Source organism: Salvelinus fontinalis, chromosome 11, assembly GCF_029448725.1.
Source record: "Salvelinus fontinalis isolate EN_2023a chromosome 11, ASM2944872v1, whole genome shotgun sequence".
Classification (NCBI taxonomy): domain Eukaryota; kingdom Metazoa; phylum Chordata; class Actinopteri; order Salmoniformes; family Salmonidae; genus Salvelinus; species Salvelinus fontinalis.
Genome location: NC_074675.1, coordinates 42,967,039 through 42,985,981, shown reverse-complemented (window position 1 = coordinate 42,985,981; position 18,943 = coordinate 42,967,039). Strand labels below are relative to the sequence as shown.

At 45.6% G+C, this 18,943-nt stretch overlaps 1 protein-coding gene across 13 annotated transcripts in view; it reads left to right on the top strand.

Annotated features, from left to right (window-relative positions):
* Window positions 1-18,463, top strand: part of LOC129865745 (peroxisome proliferator-activated receptor gamma coactivator 1-alpha-like) — a 480,196-nt gene extending 461,733 nt beyond the window's left edge. For 8 of the 13 annotated variants that reach the window (XM_055938738.1, XM_055938735.1, XM_055938742.1 and 5 more), the window contains 6 exons: window positions 5,921-7,169; window positions 9,285-9,377; window positions 10,000-10,120; window positions 13,739-13,863; window positions 14,242-14,393; window positions 16,949-18,463. In XM_055938738.1, coding sequence (XP_055794713.1) covers window positions 5,921-7,169; window positions 9,285-9,377; window positions 10,000-10,120; window positions 13,739-13,863; window positions 14,242-14,393; window positions 16,949-17,052 — 1,844 coding nt within the window. In that variant the 3' untranslated portion in view covers window positions 17,053-18,463. The remainder of the gene's footprint in view (window positions 1-5,920; window positions 7,170-9,284; window positions 9,378-9,999; window positions 10,121-13,738; window positions 13,864-14,241; window positions 14,394-16,948) is intronic. The other 5 variants (XM_055938736.1, XM_055938741.1, XM_055938746.1 and 2 more) reach the window with 1 other exon arrangement.
* The last annotated feature ends 480 nt before the right edge of the window (window positions 18,464-18,943 follow it).

The following is an 18,943-nucleotide window of genomic DNA, read 5'->3' as shown; positions in this document are numbered from 1 at the left end:
CTTATGGAACAGCGGGAACTGTGAAGCAACGCAAACATAGGCACAGACACGTGCATACACAAACATGGTAACATACGCACTATACACACACGTACACATGGATTTTGTTTTGTAGATGTGTGGTAGTGGAGTAAGGGCTTGAGGGCACACGTTTAGTGTGTTGTGAAATCTGTTATGAATGTATTGTAATGTTTTTAAAATTTTATAACTGCCTTCATTTTGCTGAACCCCAGAATGAGTAGCTGCTGCCTCGGCAGGAACTAGTGGGGATCCTTAATAAATACAAATATGGGGCCTCCATTTAAGAAAATCCACAATAACCAAACATGTCTCATTGGTGTTCCCATCATTGGTGTTACTACTCTTACTGGTGGCACAATGTTATCCTACGAAAAGGGTTCCGAAAGGGTTCTTCGGTTGTCCTCATAGGAGACCCCGTTTTGGTTTCAGGTAGAACCCTTTTGTGTTCCATGTAGATCATTTCTGTGGAAACGGTTCTTCTGGAACCCAAAATGGTTCTACCTGGAACCAAAAAGGGTTCTTCAAAGGGTTCTCCTATGCGGACAGCCGAAGAACCATTTTAGTTTCTAGATAGCACCTTTTTTCTCTCTCAGAGTGTAACGGTAAAAAGTATTTAAAGTCATTAAGCTGCCATATTAGTTAGAATGGGAAGATGTACCCAAATACATTTAAATCTAAATAAAAAAACAAGAAAAAGGTAAACATTTTCATAAATCCCCAAATGGCACCGCACTTCAAGAATGACACATAGGGTGTAGCTTTGTATCTACATTATCAGTAGTAGTAGTAGTAGTAGTAGTAGTAGTAGTAGTAGTAGTAGTAGTAGTAGTAGTAGTAGTAGTAGTAGGAGTAGTAGTAGTAGGAGGAGGAGTAGTAGTAGTAGTAGTAGTAGTAGTAGTAGGGGGAGTAGTAGTGGTAGTAGTAGTAGGAGTAGTAGTAGTAGGAAAAGTAATTGTAATTATCTTCTATTCAGAATTTGATACTGCTAACTGTATTTACACTAGGATCATTTTACAATGGCCTAGGCCCTGTCCCACCTCCCCCATAAGGTAAACCTGAGACAACCCCACTACTCAGAGACAGCCCATGGATTTGACTGGAAGGACTAATCTCCTTTTGCTAATAGATTTACCGTGTTGTCTTTAATTACAGTATCTCATGACACCGGGGTTTGTCTATGTGTTGCTATTTGCATGGCTTACCACCGGATCAACTCTTTAAGCCCTGAGTTGGCGTCAGAGTCGTTTGCTCTGAGGTCTCTTCGCAATTTACAGTCCGGAAAGAAACAGATTAGAGAAAAAAAGAGAGAGAAAAAAAAAAAACTCGCTGAATGATTGGTGTTTGTGTCTGCCGAGCATCCATCACAAGCCGGTTTGACTGAGAGGCGCATATTTATCTAATTCTGATTTATTTCACCCCGGCACTAATGGCTCCTAGTTTATGACCCTAGTGCGCATTGTTTTGCACAGATGGCGTTTCATTGGCGAAACAGAAGTTCCTCGGGCACCGCACCGGCCCGCCCTTTTCAGAGCTCATTTCATTGGCGTAATGATAAATATAGCCCTCTTTCTCATCTCTATCTCTCTGAAATACTGCATCAAGTCTCTGTGTCGCTATCGGTGTACCACGTCTGACTGTTAAAGAGGGATGGGGGTTTGCGGTTCGGCTTTACCGTAAAATCCAGATAAGTCTAGATGATAAGATGGTTGGATTAGAGAGCCCAAACTCAGGAAATGGCCCCGCAACGGAATTTTTATGTCTCTCTCTCTCTCTCTCTCCCTCTCTTTTTTTCAGGCTCCAAGCCTCCCCAGTAAATACTCTTACACAGGATTTGATACTAATAGCTGTCATTTGGTGCAATTCACTGCAAGGGAGAGTGATGTGCATTCATAACAATGGCAAAGACAGGGAGCGTAGGTGTTCAAAGTGCCTGAGCTCCACTCCAGAGAGGGAGGCTGTATGTGACTATTGTGTGTGTGTGTGTGTGTGTGTGTGTGTGTGTGTGTGTGTGTGTGTGTGTGTGTGTGTGTGTGTGTGTGTGTGTGTGTGTGTGTGTGTGTGTGTGTGTGTGTGTGTGTGTATGTCTGTGTGTCTGTGTGTCTGTCTGTCTGTCTGTCTGTCTGTCTGTGTCTGTGTGTGTGTGTTTCTGTCCGTGTGTGTGTGTGTGTCTGTCCGTGTGTGCATGCCTATGTATTTGTCTAGAGGAGAAAGACGGACAGTGGGAAAAAAATAGAGATGGTTAGACAGAGAACGAGAGATCAAACCAGAGAGACAGAGAACGAGAGGTTGAACCAGAGAGACAGAGAAAGAGAGGTTGAACCAGAGAGACAGAGAAAGAGATATTGAACCAGAGAGACAGAGAAAGAGAGATTGAACCAGAGAGACAGAGAAAGAGATATTGAACCAGAGAGACAGAGAAAGAGAGATTGAACCAGAGAGACAGAGAAAGAGATATTGAACCAGAGAGACAGAGAAAGAGAGATTGAACCAGAGAGACAGAGAAAGAGAGGTTGAACCAGAGAGACAGAGAAAGAGAGGTTGAACCAGAGAGACAGAGAAAGAGATATTGAACCAGAGAGACAGAGAACGAGATATTGAACCAGAGAGACAGAGAAAGAGATGTTGAACCAGAGAGACAGAGAAAGAGATATTGAACCAGAGAGACAGAGAAAGAGATATTGAACCAGAGAGACAGAGAAAGAGATATTGAACCAGAGAGACAGAGAAAGAGATATTGAACCAGAGAGACAGAGAAAGAGATATTGAACCAGAGAGACAGAGAAAGAGATATTGAACCAGAGAGACAGAGAACGAGAGATTGAACCAGAGAGACAGAGAAAGAGATATTGAACCAGAGAGACAGAGAAAGAGAGGTTGAACCAGAGAGACAGAGAAAGAGATATTGAACCAGAGAACGAGAGATTGAACCAGAGAGACAGAGAAAGAGATATTGAACCAGAGAGACAGAGAACGAGAGATTGAACCAGAGAGACAGAGAAAGAGATATTGAACCAGAGAGACAGAGAAAGAGATATTGAACCAGAGAGACAGAGAAAGAGATATTGAACCAGAGAGACAGAGAAATAGATATTGAACCAGAGAGACAGAGAAAGAGATATTGAACCAGAGAGACAGAGAAAGAGAGATTGAACCAGAGAGACAGAGGAAGAGAGGTTGAACCAGAGAGACAGAGAAAGAGATATTGAACCAGAGAGACAGAGAAAGAGAGATTGAACCAGAGAGACAGAGAAAGAGAGATTGAACCAGAGAGACAGAGAACGAGAGATTGAACCAGAGAGACAGAGAAAGAGATATTGAACCAGAGAGACAGAGAAAGAGAGGTTGAACCAGAGAGACAGAGAAAGAGAGGTTGAACCAGAGAGACAGAGAAAGAGATATTGAACCAGAGAGACAGAGAAAGAGATATTGAACCAGAGAGACAGAGAAAGAGAGGTTGAACCAGAGAGACAGAGAAAGAGATATTGAACCAGAGAGACAGAGAACGAGAGATTGAACCAGAGAGACAGCGAAAGAGAGGTTGAACCAGAGAGACAGAGAAAGAGAGGTTGAACCAGAGAGACAGAGAAAGAGATATTGAACCAGAGAGACAGAGAAAGAGATATTGAACCAGAGAGACAGAGAAAGAGAGGTTGAACCAGAGAGACAGAGAAAGAGAGGTTGAACCCGAGAGACAGAGAAAGAGATATTGAACCAGAGAGACAGAGAAAGAGAGGTTGAACCAGAGAGACAGAGAAAGAGAGGTTGAACCAGAGAGACAGAGAAAGAGAGGTTGAACCCGAGAGACAGAGAAAGAGATATTGAACCAGAGAGACAGAGAAAGAGAGGTTGAACCAGAGAGACAGAGAAAGAGAGGTTGAACCAGAGAGACAGAGAAAGAGATATTGAACCAGAGAGACAGAGAAAGAGAGGTTGAACCCGAGAGACAGAGAAAGAGATATTGAACCAGAGAGACAGAGAAAGAGATATTGAACCAGAGAGACAGAGAACAAGAGATTGAACCAGAGAGACAGAGAAAGAGATATTGAACCAGAGAGACAGAGAAAGAGATATTGAACCAGAGAGACAGAGAAAGAGATATTGAACCAGAGAGACAGAGAAAGAGATATTGAACCAGAGAGACAGAGAAAGAGATATTGAACCAGAGAGACAGAGAAAGAGAGATTGAACCAGAGAGACAGAGGAAGAGAGGTTGAACCAGAGAGACAGAGGAAGAGAGGTTGAACCAGAGAGACAGAGAAAGAGATATTGAACCAGAGAGACAGAGAAAGAGAGATTGAACCAGAGAGACAGAGGACGAGATATTGAACCAGAGAGACAGAGGAAGAGATATTGAACCAGAGAGACAGAGAAAGAGAGATTGAACCAGAGAGACAGAGAACGCGAGATTGAACCAGAGAGACAGAGAAAGAGAGATTGAACCAGAGAGACAGAGAAAGAGAGATTGAACCAGAGAGACAGAGAAAGAGAGATTGAACCAGAGAGACAGAGAAAGAGAGGTTGAACCAGAGAGACAGAGAAAGAGAGGTGGAACCAGAGAGACAGAGAAAGAGATATTGAACCAGAGAGACAGAGAACGCGAGATTGAACCAGAGAGACAGAGAAAGAGAGATTGAACCAGAGAGACAGAGAAAGAGAGATTGAACCAGAGAGACAGAGAAAGAGAGATTGAACCAGAGAGACAGAGAAAGAGAGGTTGAACCAGAGAGACAGAGAAAGAGAGGTTGAACCAGAGAGACAGAGAAAGAGAGGTTGAACCAGAGAGACAGAGAAAGAGAGGTTGGACCGGAGAGACAGAGAAAGAGAGGTTGAACCAGAGAGACAGAGAAAGAGATATTGAACCAGAGAGACAGAGAAAGAGAGATTGGACCAGAGAGACACAGAAAGAGATATTGAACCAGAGAGACAGAGAAAGAGATATTGAACCGGAGTGGGAGACAGACAGGGAAAAAGGAGGGAAGAGACGAGAGGGAGACAAAGGGAAAGGGACTGCCTACCTAGCGCTGGTTGTTTGCGTGATAGTTAACAATGCTATAAAGCAGGCCCATCTCAGGACTTCCCATATAACTGCCATCTGTCGGCTCGTAAACTTGTCAGGAGGGGTCGGGTTCGGCACGAGCCACAGAGAGGCAAGCAGGATCTGAGAAAAATGACAACCCATTCCCCCGGCAGACACTGAGCCTCCATTACCAGTCAGACATCTCCCCTGCACCAAGCCGACACTATCATATGACAGCACAGTGGCACGCTATAGCAACATGCAGTGCCGAAAACTGACACATCTCGCTGCCCGACATATCTCGCCACCTTGACTTGCAGTAGAGAGCAGAAGCCCAAAACATAGGACACTTGTGATAGATTTTCAAAACTGAGCCAAAAGGTCTTTGCTTTTATTGAAATCGCTTGGCCATCGTCCAACGTGTTGGCTAGATTCGACGGTTACCTGTTCGAAGGACACTCCACTTCGAGGAGGATGTTTGTCCGCTGCCAACGTTTTTCTCTTCTTCCTGAATGAGGGATTGTCCAAGGTCAGGGAGGGATGGCGGTGGTAGCCGAGCCGTGTAGCGGCTCCACCATATTAAATTACACAGAGCATTGCATTAATCTGTCAAGATTGCAATAAAATACGGATCAGGATTAGGACCAGGGATGAAAGTGAATATTTTAATCAACCCCTGTGTGTGTCCACTGTCTTTAAACAGGTTGTAGGGAGTGCGAGGAGAGGGTGGAAGGTGGGGAGGTAGAATGCATTATATTTCCATTCTCTTTTATCGACCCTCCCTCTCTCTCTCTTGCACCCTCCCGTCCGCCCTCCCTCCCTCTCTCTCCCTCCCTCCCTACTTCCTTCCCTCCCCCTCCCTCCCTACCTCCCTCTCTCCAGGTCTGACACCACCTACCACGCCCCCCCACAAAGCCAGTCAAGAGAACCCTTTCAAAGCATCGTTCAAAACCAAGTTGTCTTCATGCTCCCCATCTGCCCTGGCGTGCAAGAGGGCTCGGCTGAGCGAGGCGAAACCCTGCAGGCCCCTAGGCCCAACCTCGGCCCCAGGCAGGAAGGGCCCAGAGCAGACTGAGCTGTACGCCCAGCTAAGCAAAGCGTCCACTGCTCTCCCCACCTCTGTGGTTGCTGCGACGACAGGGGGCTGCAAGGAGGAGCGCTGCTGCGGCAACAACAAGCGGAGTGTCCAGCCTTGCTGCTACGACGACCACGACTATTGTCAGTCCACGGCGGCCAGCACAAAACAGGACCCTGCCGCCGGCGCTAACGCTAATGTGGCTAACGCTACCATTACCATGACGACTACTACGACAACCCCTCTGAAGCCCAATCCGGTTGTGGCGGAGGACAGGCATGTGGAATGTAAGGACTCAGCCATGCCACCATCCTCCTCCTTTTCTTCCTCCTCTTCATCCTCTACATCTCCTCCTCCATCTTCATCCTCTTTGGCAAAGCAGCTGCAGCCGCAGCAGAGCTCTTCCCCTGTGGGTAAGGAGGCTCGGGGGCAGGACCAGACCCCCATCACCCAGGACAAACCACACCCACTACAGACCCCAGAAGGGGACCAGCACTCTGCCAGCAGGAAGCAGTCCCTGCGAGACCAGGATATCCGGGCGGAGCTCAACAAGCACTTTGGCCGCCCCCAGCAAGCCATCTATAGCCAGGGTGAGAAGGGGGAGGAGGTGGTGGTGGAGGAGGGGAGACAGGGAGGAGGGGAGATGGCCGGAGCCCTGCAGACCCCCAAAGAGAGCCCTGCTGGGTACGAGAACTACCCCAAGCTCCCTACTTCTGGGTCTGGTTCTACTGGGTACCTGCACCCGGGCCTCTCTCCCTTCCACGAGGAGCTGGAGGGTCAGGGCGTCGAGGGACACTTCCTCTACCCCTGGGAGGGCACCCCCCTGGACCTGCTTTTCGAGTCCTGCTCGCCATCCTGCTCGCTGTCCAGCTGCTCCCCCTCACGGGGTTCCGTCTCGCCCCCCTCCTCCATCCTCCTCTCCCCCAGACACTTCCACTGGCCCCGCTCGGGCTCCCCCTCCTCCCGCTCTCACTCCCGGTCCCGCTCCCGCAGTTCCTCCTCCCACCACCGGAGGCGCTCCCTCTCCAGCTCACCTGACGGACGCCCCTCCTCCAGGTGAGTAAACTCTCTACTCACTGTGGCTAGGTTCCCATGTCCGTACTACCACACCACTTAGACATCTTGCCCAAAATATCTACTGCTTAGCTTCATTCTAAGTAGCATGCCAGTGTGGATATCGGAAATACAGCCAACTAGCACGTTCCTTCCTGGTGGAAGACGTTTCCCTTCTGTTGTTTGAACGTTGCCTAAGCGTTATGGGCGGCTCTGACGGTGCTCCCGGCAGGAGGTGGACAGCTCAGTCGTGTAAACAGGTCTCCTAAGCCGTCAGAGACGGTGTCAGGAGAGGATAGGCCCTGCGGTATGAGGCTCTCCACTCTCTCGGTATGGGGCCTATAGCTGCTTCTGCATCCCCAACCACAGAGAAGACTTGTTATGTTCCTGGTGAAAGAGGCTTCAACAACAGGAGAGAGTGTGACGGGGCCAGGGAGAATCGTTACCGGCTGGACTACTAGACGGTGGATTGTGTTAGGCTGGTGTAGTGAGGCTAGCCAAGCTCAACCGTCTCAGTGCTTAACTACAGAGCAGAGGCCATATGTCTCACACTTCTCAGGGTAGGAGTGCTGATCTAGGATCAGGCCCCTCCTGTACTTATAATCTTATTCATTATGATCTAACTGAGGAAACTGATCCTAGATCAGCACTCATACTCTGAGAAGCTTGTACATGCAGACCCAGGGTTCCACTAGCAGATACCAGACGAGGAGGTTTGGCGTGTTAGTCAAACTGTGAGATCAAAACTGTATATCAGAGAAGGCGGCAACTAGGAAAATGAGTGGCGCCTAAGGCGTTGCGCTTTGGTTGCTTCAACGTCGTCAAAGCCTCCTTTCCCCTGGCAATGACTGTTATGCGAGCGTTTTGTCACTCTCATTCCCACCTCCGTTTTCCCGGGATCTACTATGTGATGCGGTGCGTGTTGTTTTAGGCGGCTGCTGTTGTTTCACAGAGCGCCAGGCGAAACCCCCTCTTTGTCCCCAGAGATGAAAGCCAAATCTGGGGACTTTAGTTCTTTATCCCCTCCTCTGAAAACAATGTGCATCATCACAGCAGCCCAGGAGAACTACATTTCCCACGGTTCCCTTTGATCAGAGCAAAGGGAACGGATATGCAGTAGGTATACTTTCAGCAGTCTTGCATCGAGTGCCTTGCAAACTGGATAGACTATTCATTCACTTCCCTCACCCTCATGAGTGAATTGGTTTGCCGGGTTACTGAAAGGTCAGTCTCAATGGAGGTTAGCTTTGCCTTCTGTTTCGCAGTCCTTTAGCCTTGATAAATCACTCACGCTGAGGACTATCGCCAACGTTATGATACAGTACACAGAGACGGTCACTAGGTTGCTAAAGATGTCCAGGTTAGAGGTTGAAAGAAGAAAGACGGGGGGAAAGTAACCTCATAAAAGGTTCGGGATACCTGAGTAAAAAGTATCTCATTCTCAAGAACTCCGTGAAAAATGTCCAAACAAAATGTCCTCAAGTCTCTCTACTCCCCCTCTCTCTTTTCAGACTCTCCACTTCCTTAACTCTGTGGACGTTGGACCATAGCCTAACTTCTCTCCTTCTATTATTCACGTCTCCCTTCTTCAGCATCAGTTCAATAATAAAGCCATGGGAGCTAAAGAGCCCGTACTCTGTCGGGATACTAACTTTAGCATATGGCCGCGGGGCCTAAGGACCTTCCCCTCATTTAACATAGATACGTGGTGCTTGTACAGTACACACTGGCCCTGGTGGGAGGAAAGGTGAGAACATTTATCCCAGCTGCACTGTGGAGGAGAAGAGTGAAGGAAGTCAAACTTGGTCAAACTTGGGAAAAGTGTTCTGAATATATTATGACTTTCTGTGGTTTTTTTTTTTTATGGTCAGATTTGACACTGTGGCTCTGTCATCTCGTAAGAAAAGGATATGAATGAGGAATGCCTAAGTATGTCTAGACAATTTTATCGGATTCACAGATACCCATCTCAGATAGGATTTAATTTATTGAAATAATGCTCGCAGTCGATAAGACTGAATTTACGCAGAATGCACAGTTACATTTAGACGATACTTTATTGTTAGACTCCGGATGATTGACATCTTGATGATTAATATGTATTCTGTTTTTTTGCAGGTCTCGCCACAACACGGACTCCAGCACTTTGCGGTCCAGGACCCACAAAAGCCCTCAGTCACAGTCCAGATCCCCCCTCAGTCGCAGGCCAAGGTAAGGGTTCAACACCTCCCTTACACTAAACCAGGGGTAAACAGCTCGGGTCCCTCATGATCCAGTTCCTTCAATTCATGTTTGTTTTCATCCTTGCCTTGTAACCAAAAATATGTGTTGACTGAAAACCAGCAGGATTGTGGAACACGTTGTAGAATATTGGCACTCCTTCCTTAGCCATTGATTAGCCCGATGACACCAGACAAGCACAAAGTCCTATTTGCCCATCTCTCCAATGCATGGCCACATCTGACGAAAGTTGCACTTTTTCTCCCCGGATGAAGCTCTAACTAAGCTGAAAGTAATGATGTGAAGTAGTGCTGACAGTGGCAGCTGTCCAGCTCTCTACTGTGTATCTCACCCGCTCTCTCCCGTGGGCCTCTCCTGCAGGATCCATAACCTTTACGACCAGGAGGAGGCATCTTCTTATTAATGCCTTTGTTGGTTTCCCCAACCCTCTGGGAGGGGGGGGGGGGGGATTTAGCCCAACTCCTTGGGGGGGGGGTTCTTGCCAATACGCTTCATAAGTGCGGACGTGAAAATGAAGGGCAGATGTTGGAAGGACAGCGGAAGGGCGGTGGAGGACAGTGAAAGTGATGGGTTTGATTTGGTCCCTCCGCAGGTACGACAGCTATGAGGAATACCAGCACGAGTGTCTGAAGCGGGAGGAGTACCGCCAGGACTACGAGAAGAGGGAGTTTGAGAGGGCGGAGCAGAGGGAGAGGCAAAGGGAAAAAGCAATAGTGAGTTCCCCTGTCATTTTTTCTTATATTCTGAGTATATCAAACATTAGGACCACCTTCCTAATATTGAGTTGCACCTCAGAACAGCCTCAACTCGTCGGGCCATGGACTCTACAAGGTGTCAAAAGGGTTCCACAGGGATGGTGGCGCGTGTTGACTGCAATGCTTCCCACAATTGTGTCAAGTTGGCTGGATCTCATTTGGGTGGACGACCATTCTTGATACAAACGGGAAACTGTTGAGTGAGACAAACCCGGCAGCCTGGCACCTACTACCATACCCCATTCAAACGCACTTACATACACAAGCCATGTCTAAAATCGTCTCAAGGCTTAAAAATCCTTCTTAAACCTCCCCTTCATCTACACTGATTTTGAAGTTTATTTAACAAGTGACATCAATAAGGAATCATAGCTTTCACCTGGTCAGTCTGTCACAGAAAGAGCAGGTATCCTTCATGTTTTGTATACTCAGTGAATATCTCTCTCTCTCTCTGTCCACCTCTTAACCCCCCCTTCTCTCTCCCACTCTCTCTCTCTCTCGTTCTCTCTCTCTCTGTCTTTCTCTCGTCCTTCTAATGGCAGCCTGGTATTAATAGAGCCCGGCTGTGCCCATCGCTGTCTCACACACCCTCTGCACTACCTAGACAGGGCAGACAGTTGAGGGCTCGTTGCCGTGCCTGCTACCTACTGTTCCTCTGTAATGAATGAATAGATGCAAAGTGAGTCACTGAATCATTCAGGGCTCCACGCGTTTCCTCTTTATCTCAGGGTTGTGTATTTTTAAAAGTCTCCAGCGTCTGGGAACGGTGTCGGATCTTATTAATCACACCACAGGGGCAGATGTTAGAAACAGGAAGAGAGGGAGAGAGGGAACAAGGCTAAAAAAAGGAAATTCACTGCCATGGAAATGTACACTGTTTAAATAAGGAATCTTTCCAGTGATCTAGTTCAAATTCAATGAAAATGGGATGAATATCAATTCTCTGTTCTCTACCTGTCTCTCTGTGAGATTGCACACATTTTAAACATGCTAACACAGGATGATAAATGTGCACGTCAAGTAATGCACACACGCTATCTTTGGCCTGCATACATTTTAGGTGAGACAATTACGGGCAGCAAAGCCAAGCTGTCAGTAGAGGTTTGGGAGGCCAGATGATGCGACGGCTACACACACAGACACACACACACACAAACACACACAGACACACACACACACACACACACACACACACACACACACACACACACACACACACACACACACACACACAGACGGCCAGCCTCGGGGTGCCGTCTCGGAAAGCCGGCGTGTTTTTCAATTGTCAGCATGTAAATCCCTAATTCAGCAAACACTTTGTCTCATACTGTATGTGAAGGGAGGAGAAGAAAAAATAATAATACTGAATATTACGGTTCATTTGTATTTTTCTGAGGATTGGAGCGCATGTCTTACCATTTAGAATGTATCCCATAAGGCACCCTATTCCCTATATAAACTCAGCAAAAAAAGAAACGTCCTCTCACTGTCAACTGCATTTATTTTCAGCAAACTTAACATGTGTAAATATTTGTATGAACGTTACAAGATTCAACAACTAAGACATAAACTGAACAAGTTCCACAGACATCTGACTAACAGAAATTGAATAATGTGTCCCTGAACAAAGGGGGGGGTCAAAATCAAAAGTAACAGTCAGTATCTGGTGTGGCCACCAGCTGCATTAAGTACTGCAGTGCATCTCCTCCTCGTGGACAGCACCAGATTTGCCAGTTCTTGCTGTGAGATGTTACCCCACTCTTCCACCAAGGCACCTGCAAGTTCCCGGACATCTCTGGGGGGAATCACCCTAGCCCTCACCCTCTGATCCAACAGGTCCCAGACGTGCTCAATTGGATTAAGATCCGGGCTCTTCGCTGGCCATGGCAGAATACTGACATTCCTGTCTTGCAGGAAATCAGGCACATAACGAGCGGTTTGGCTGGTGGCATTGTCATGCTGGAGGGTCATTCCTTCGACGATAAACGTGAATCTGACCATCACCCCTTGTGAGACAAAAGCGCAACTCGTCAGTGAAGAGCACTTTTTGCTAGTCCTGTCTGGTCCAGCAACGGTGGGTTTGTGCCCATAGGCGACGTTGTTGCCGGTGATGTCTGGTGAGGACCTGCCTTACAACAGGCCTACAAGCCCTCAGTCCAGCCTATCTCAGCCTATTGAGGACAGTCTGAACACTGATGGAGGGATTGTACATTCCTGGTGTAACTCAAGCAGTTGTTGTTGCCATTCTGTACCTGTCCCGCAGGTGTGATGTTGGCATGGGAAACAGTGTTTAAAATGAAGATCTGTGTTATTTGGATTTTTACGAATTATCTTTGAAAGACAGGGTCCTGAAAAAGGGCCGTTTCTTTTTTTGCTGAGTTTAGACCAGGGCCCATAAAGCTCTGCTCTAAAGTAGTGCACTATGTAGGGAATAGGGTGCTATTTGGGACAGAACCTTAGTCTAGGTTCTTTGCGGAGGTGAACTTTGAGTTTTACTACCAGGCGACTGATTTACATGTATCAGTTACCAGTGGCCCCGGGGTAGCACTCAACATTTGAATGGATCTCTATAGACTCGCCCCAGTAATGGCAAGTAAATGAGTGAATAAATAATTCCAGTGATACAACAGCCTAGAGGCTTGTTCTGCATTATATGATTAGCAGATGCAATTAAATTGCTCCCAAAACCATAATTGCAGCCTCGTGCGGTAGGTCTAAATTATGCCGGTGTGACCTTTGTGTCCTTTGTGGTTCGTGGAAAAGTGTGTTTTCTCCCCCACGGCCGGTTCTTAGTAATGGTGTTTTCTCCCCCACGGCCGGTTCTTAGTAATGGTGTTTTCTCCCCCACGGCCGGTTCTTAGTAATGGTGTTTTCTCCCCCACGGCCTGTTCTTAGTAATGGTGTTTTCTCCCCCACGGCCTGTTCTTAGTAATGGTGTTTTCTCCCCCACGGCCTGTTCTTAGTAATGGTGTTTTCTCCCCCACGGCCTGTTCTTAGTAATGGTGTTTTATCCCCCACGGCCTGTTCTTAGTAATGGTGTTTCGTACATGTTTCTTTAATGGTGTATGTGTAGCGGCAGCTTATTGTCTGATATTCAGAGCCAAGCGAGAGGTCAAATTCTCTAGTGCAACAGTTACCCATAATTGAAGGACACTTAAAAATGCATTTGTCCTCTTTTGACTACAGATACAGGCTTCTTAAGTTGTGTAATACCAAACAACTCATTGACTCATTTTAGGTTCTCAGACCACAAAACGAAAGAGGAAGAGCAAACCTCTGATAGTCTTAAAGTATACGGTTCTATAAAGGCCGGGGGGAAAAAGAAGAAAAAAGACAAGGGACCATAATGAATCTGTCCTATCAGATAAGAGGAGGTATTTAGCACAGCCCGACCAATCAACGGGGGAAAAAACAAGAGCGAAGTGACAAAAGGGTGGCCTCGTGTCAGCGCTCGCCATCGGGAGTTCTGAGTAGTTCATTACGGCCACCAAGTGGGCCTGAAGGGGAGGAAAAAGCAGAAAAGAGAAGAATATACTCTTCTTTTAATCTATCTCCCTCTCTCTCTCCGTTAATGAGCAGGAGGAGAGACGGGTGGTGTACGTGGGGAGACTGAGGTCCGACAGCACGCGGACCGAGCTGAAGCGGCGCTTTGAAGTCTTCGGCGAGATCGAAGAGTGTGCCGTGAACCTGAGAGATGACGGGTAAAGGCTCCGGGACTGTGTGCTCGCATGCGTGTGTATGTGTGTGTTTGTGTGTTGGGTTTATGGGGGGGGGGGGGTGTAATAGGAATCATTGTAGTACATTGTTCCCTTCATTTCTACCCTCTGGGTTAGGTGGAACACAGAAAACGTTGGGCTTTGCATCGACTTCCATGTCAAAGTCAGGTGTAGACGCAGGGCAGGAGAGTGCTTTTTGCATTCCAGTCATGTCTGTTATCCTATCTATCCCTAGCCTATAAAAAGCCCCAAAGATACATTTTTATTGATTTCTCTTTTGCATATAAATAGTCTGGATGTCCGCTACCAGAAGAGAACCTGACGTTGTTGGTTTGACTTTTCATTTTCTGTTCTTGACCGCAGGGACAATTTTGGCTTCATCACCTACCGCTACACTTGTGACGCCTTCGCTGCCCTTGAAAACGGACACACCTTACGCCGGTCAAACGAGCCCCAATTCGAGCTGTGCTTCGGTGGACAAAAGCAGTTCTGCAAATCGAATTATACAGACTTGGGTAAGTGCTGCTTTGTTGTTGCTCGGGAGAACCCTGGAGCTTCTGCTAATACACACAGACTGTCAAAGGGAGTGAAGAATGGAAGGGAGGGGCAGGAAGCCAGGAAGCAAAAAGGCTCAAATGATGCCTTTCAAAACAAAAAAGCATATCTTTACTCTTACCACCCTGCCTCAAGCGTTAGAGTCTACCTTCCAGTCATCACGGGCAAAAACAGTTCAGGGGTCAATCTATGTACAATTCCTCTTTAACCGGCACCCATATAGGAGTATATCTCGAGGAATGGAGAGGCATTGTTCCATTTCATTCTTCACAGCCTATATCTTTGTACTTAGTCGATACTCGAGAAGTATGGAATTGGGAAGAAAGAGAACGATGCCCTTTAAAAGCTTGTCCGCGGTTTGTTTTGATAGCCTATATACAGGCATGTATATTTTATGCTCTGGAGGGTAAAGAGAGGTAGGTAGATGGAAGGAGAGAGGGAGGGAGGGATGAAGGGAAGAGGGGTGCAAGGTTAAATCCCCTCAGCCACTCCCTCCTGGATGAGCCTCCGTCTGTTGCCAGCTGTTGTGCTGTTCAACAGAGGCAAGACCTCGCTGTGTTACCTAGCAGCGTGTCATCCACGGAGGGAGGGAGGGAGGGAGGGAGGGAGGGAGGGAGGGAGGGAGGGAGGGAGGGAGGGAGGGAGGAAACGAGCCTGACAGCAGAGGCCTGATTGACTAATAATCAGCACTCTCTTCCTCATGCTTTTAGACACAGACACTGACACAGGGTCGGCTCCTCAAGGCGGCAGCCCTACAAAGTGCCGGCGACTTAAAAGCACGGATAGAGCTAGTCGATTAATCTGAGGAAAAGGTACACAACGTACAAGTGCATGCACAGAAAAAAGAAAGCGTATACGCCCGAAAGACTGCACTCATTGTTCAGAAGGACACGGCTATAGTGCCGGGTGACGCGTTTGATAAATAATGCAAGGCACTGAGACAAATCTTGGCTTCTCCCTACGTAGACGCCTGTTGAAAACCAGGACAGAAAGTGGGATCTCCATCCCTCCTTTTTCCATCCTCTATCTTTACTATAGCCCCACTATCATTAACAGACGGTAGACACTGGGAGCGATGTTTAAATAGCACTGTAGCCGGAGTCAGTCAGTCCATCAAGATGGGACGCTCGTCTGTGTGTCATTTGGTCCATTTGATGATGGAGGTTAAGATGCCAAGTGGGGCTTGTATAGTTGCTCCTGTTTTCCACTCGACATTCGTTCCACGACAAAGCGTGAGGTGGGGAATGTTTAATGCAGGGCGAACTGGGAGGTCAGTCGGTCACAGCAGAGGAAAGAACATGGAATGTTCTTTAAAGGAACAAAGACGTTAATGTTTATTTCTGAGGCTCGGGCCTGAAACCAGTGGCATTCATGGAGTGGACGTTTGTGAAGTGTACAGCGACGATGCGTTAATCCCAGGCCCTTGAGGAAAGACATTGTCGACTGACACTACTAATCAGTCTCGGGATGAAAAGAAAGACCTTCATTCTGCTTCCTCTCTTTTTTTAGAGAGAAAGACCAGTTTATCCCAAACTGCTCATGACGGGGGTAGGATAAAAGAAAGGGAGAGGAAAATACTTCCTGTTCAACGCGAGGGAACTTAAAAAATGTCATGCAGTAGCGGCCTCAGTTCCTCCTCTCAATCTTGCCCCGGCCATCTCGTCTCGTCTCATTTTTTTTTGACTGTCCATTAGTTCTAAGTAGTGCACATGGGTATTTGTCATCCCTCAAGGTGCGCGGCGTACCCCTTGGCCATAGCATTAGATCACGCCTGGCATCTCCTGCATGCCATGGTCATTCCCATTTCTCAAGCTCTCAAAGCGTGCTGCCGCCCGTGTGGGGGCCCCATTTGTGAAGCTGTCTGCCACGAGAGATAAGACACATTTATTATCGCGCCGACCAATCAAAATAAATGCCCCCGCAGCTCGCTCAGTTTTGACGATTTTGTCGCTCAGTATCAGAAAAGCTTTATTTTCCACCCTGAGCCTTTGAATGATATAAAGATGAATGGTGTCTAAACATCTAATTTGTGGGGAGATATGAAACATTGGACGGGGGTACAGATAGCTTTCAGACTTATTGAAAAGCAACCGATTCAGGTGAGGCCTTTGACATAGATGCAGATATTGACTTGATCTGACTGAGTATATATCTGCCCAACACTGAGGTAAATGATGAAGTCATACAGATTTACAGTTTTTTATAGGATTATGTGAAATGGTTTGAACATCCTTAGAAATGGATGTATTCAGAATATAACTAATTCACAATTACTTAATTTGTCAAACATTTAGGGGCAGTTCTGGACACAGATTCATCTTAGTGCTGGACTAAAAGGTATTTCAAGGGAGATTCTTGCCATGCTTTTTAGTCCAGGACTATGCTTTATGTGTCCAGGAAACTGCCCCTCAATATGCAAAACAAAACAAAACAAAGGTGAGAGTGATTTTGTGACAAGAATTGGAGACCACTTAGTCTGCTTAACACTGACGTCAATATGCATCTCTCGTTTCAGATTCCCATTCTGACGACTTTGATCCAGCCTCCACTAAAAGCAAGTACGACTCCATGGATTTCGACAGCTTGCTGAAAGAGGCCCAGCGCAGCCTGAGAAGGTAACGGTTGTCCTGTCACCTGCTGTCTACAAAGAAGGATGTCTTGATACCTCACTAATGTTTCTGTCCTTTGACTACGAGACTACCAGAAGTTTTACACTCTACGTAAGAGAGTATATAAAGATGAATCTCTATATATAGACCTATATATATAAAGTATATTAACAACGATGTTTACATGAACATAGCTTCTGAAGAAGCTGGGAAGAGACAGTACCGGGTGAGCCAGTGAATCCTCATAGCCTGTGTACAGATGCGTGTGCTGTACTGTTGTACAACGGTCAGTGAAAGACAAAGACGTTGATGAGATGTTTTCTCTCCAAGCACTACAAACACCCAACAAATGCTTTGAGTGGTGAAAATGTGCAGGTTGTTCAGGCTTTTTCGTTATCTTTTTTTTGTGCCTGATTTTATTTTCTTTAAAAAAAATCTGGTGTTTGGATGTGGTGTTACACTATTAACGAGAGATAACAATGCTATCTACATTTACGGACAAAAATGTAGCCCTGTATTTACAGATATGATCGAAATATGTTGTATTTTTTTGTGTAAATATCAGACAAAGTTCTTTATTTGTTACAGCTATGCACTGTAAAATGCAGCCTTTTGATGAAGAGATTTTCTTAATTAAGAATGTCGATCTGTAGTTATTACAATGATGTGAAACATATTGTACACCTACATGAAGTTTAGAAGACATGACATGATTGTAAAAAATGTGTTGGAGGCTCATTTCGAGGGAGCATGTCAACAAATCTCCTTTTTTGACATTTATTTTGTTGGGGGAAAAAGTTAGCCATTTATAGTTTTATGTTTAAAGTTTCTCAGTGTTTTTCCTTATACAACTAGTCTAAAATTTATTTTTAACGTGTTTTTTCATGATTGTAAAAAAACGAACCCCATTTTTTAATGAATTATTTCTGAAACAATCAGTATGTATCAGCTCATTTTGATTTCAATGATTTTTATGGTTCTTGTTTTGATAATTTTACCCTCTTTGAGGAAAGACTACTACTATGTTTAATCTGTTCAAACAGGATAAACCATGCATATTTATCTATTTATTTTAATATTTGAATCAAAAATATTTATGGTTCCCATGTCACATGGTGTACCTCACACATTTTAGCTATTTATATTGTTATTAGATTTTTGTTATTTAATTTACAATCAGTGGTAAGATGTACAATAAATAACAGTTTTGTGGGAATATTTCTTTCTATGCCTTTCAGAAACAATCAAAATATTCTTAATAATCTCCTTGACAGTGGGATGAGATATGCTGCTCATTGTCCAAGTGATTTCTGTCTCCACAACAGTGGTTTGCAGCCATGGCAAAATGTCTACCACATTATTTTCCTTTATACACAGTAGAACATGAAGCAATAAAATGATTTTGCAGGTATTTTGTTGTACCACACTGTACAAATCTGATTTGTTGCTCCACACACGCTTGATTATGTGAATGCCAAACAAAAGTTTACAATTTTCTTTCCAGAATTTTTTTTAAAGATCTTGTATTTGATGTTCAAAATATATATATACATGCTGATAATATTGACATTATTCACAGTAATTACTAAAATAATTAATAATAATATAAATGAAAGAAAAAGTATTTAAAAAAGCAATAAATTATTTTTCAAAGTTGTACTTTAGCTTATATTGTTGTGTGGTTTTAGATCCGACCCATTACCCAATCGCTGGCTACATACGGGGATTCCATTCCATTCTTAGCATGGTCACATGACTCTTATCACCCAACAGAGAACACTTACAGTATGTTCTAGTCAGTCAACACTCATGTTTGCACATTTAGTGTGAGTTTGGGTCTGTGTGTTTCTGTAGAACCTTGTGGCAACTGTACAAATGTAAACTAATACAATGGAAAACAC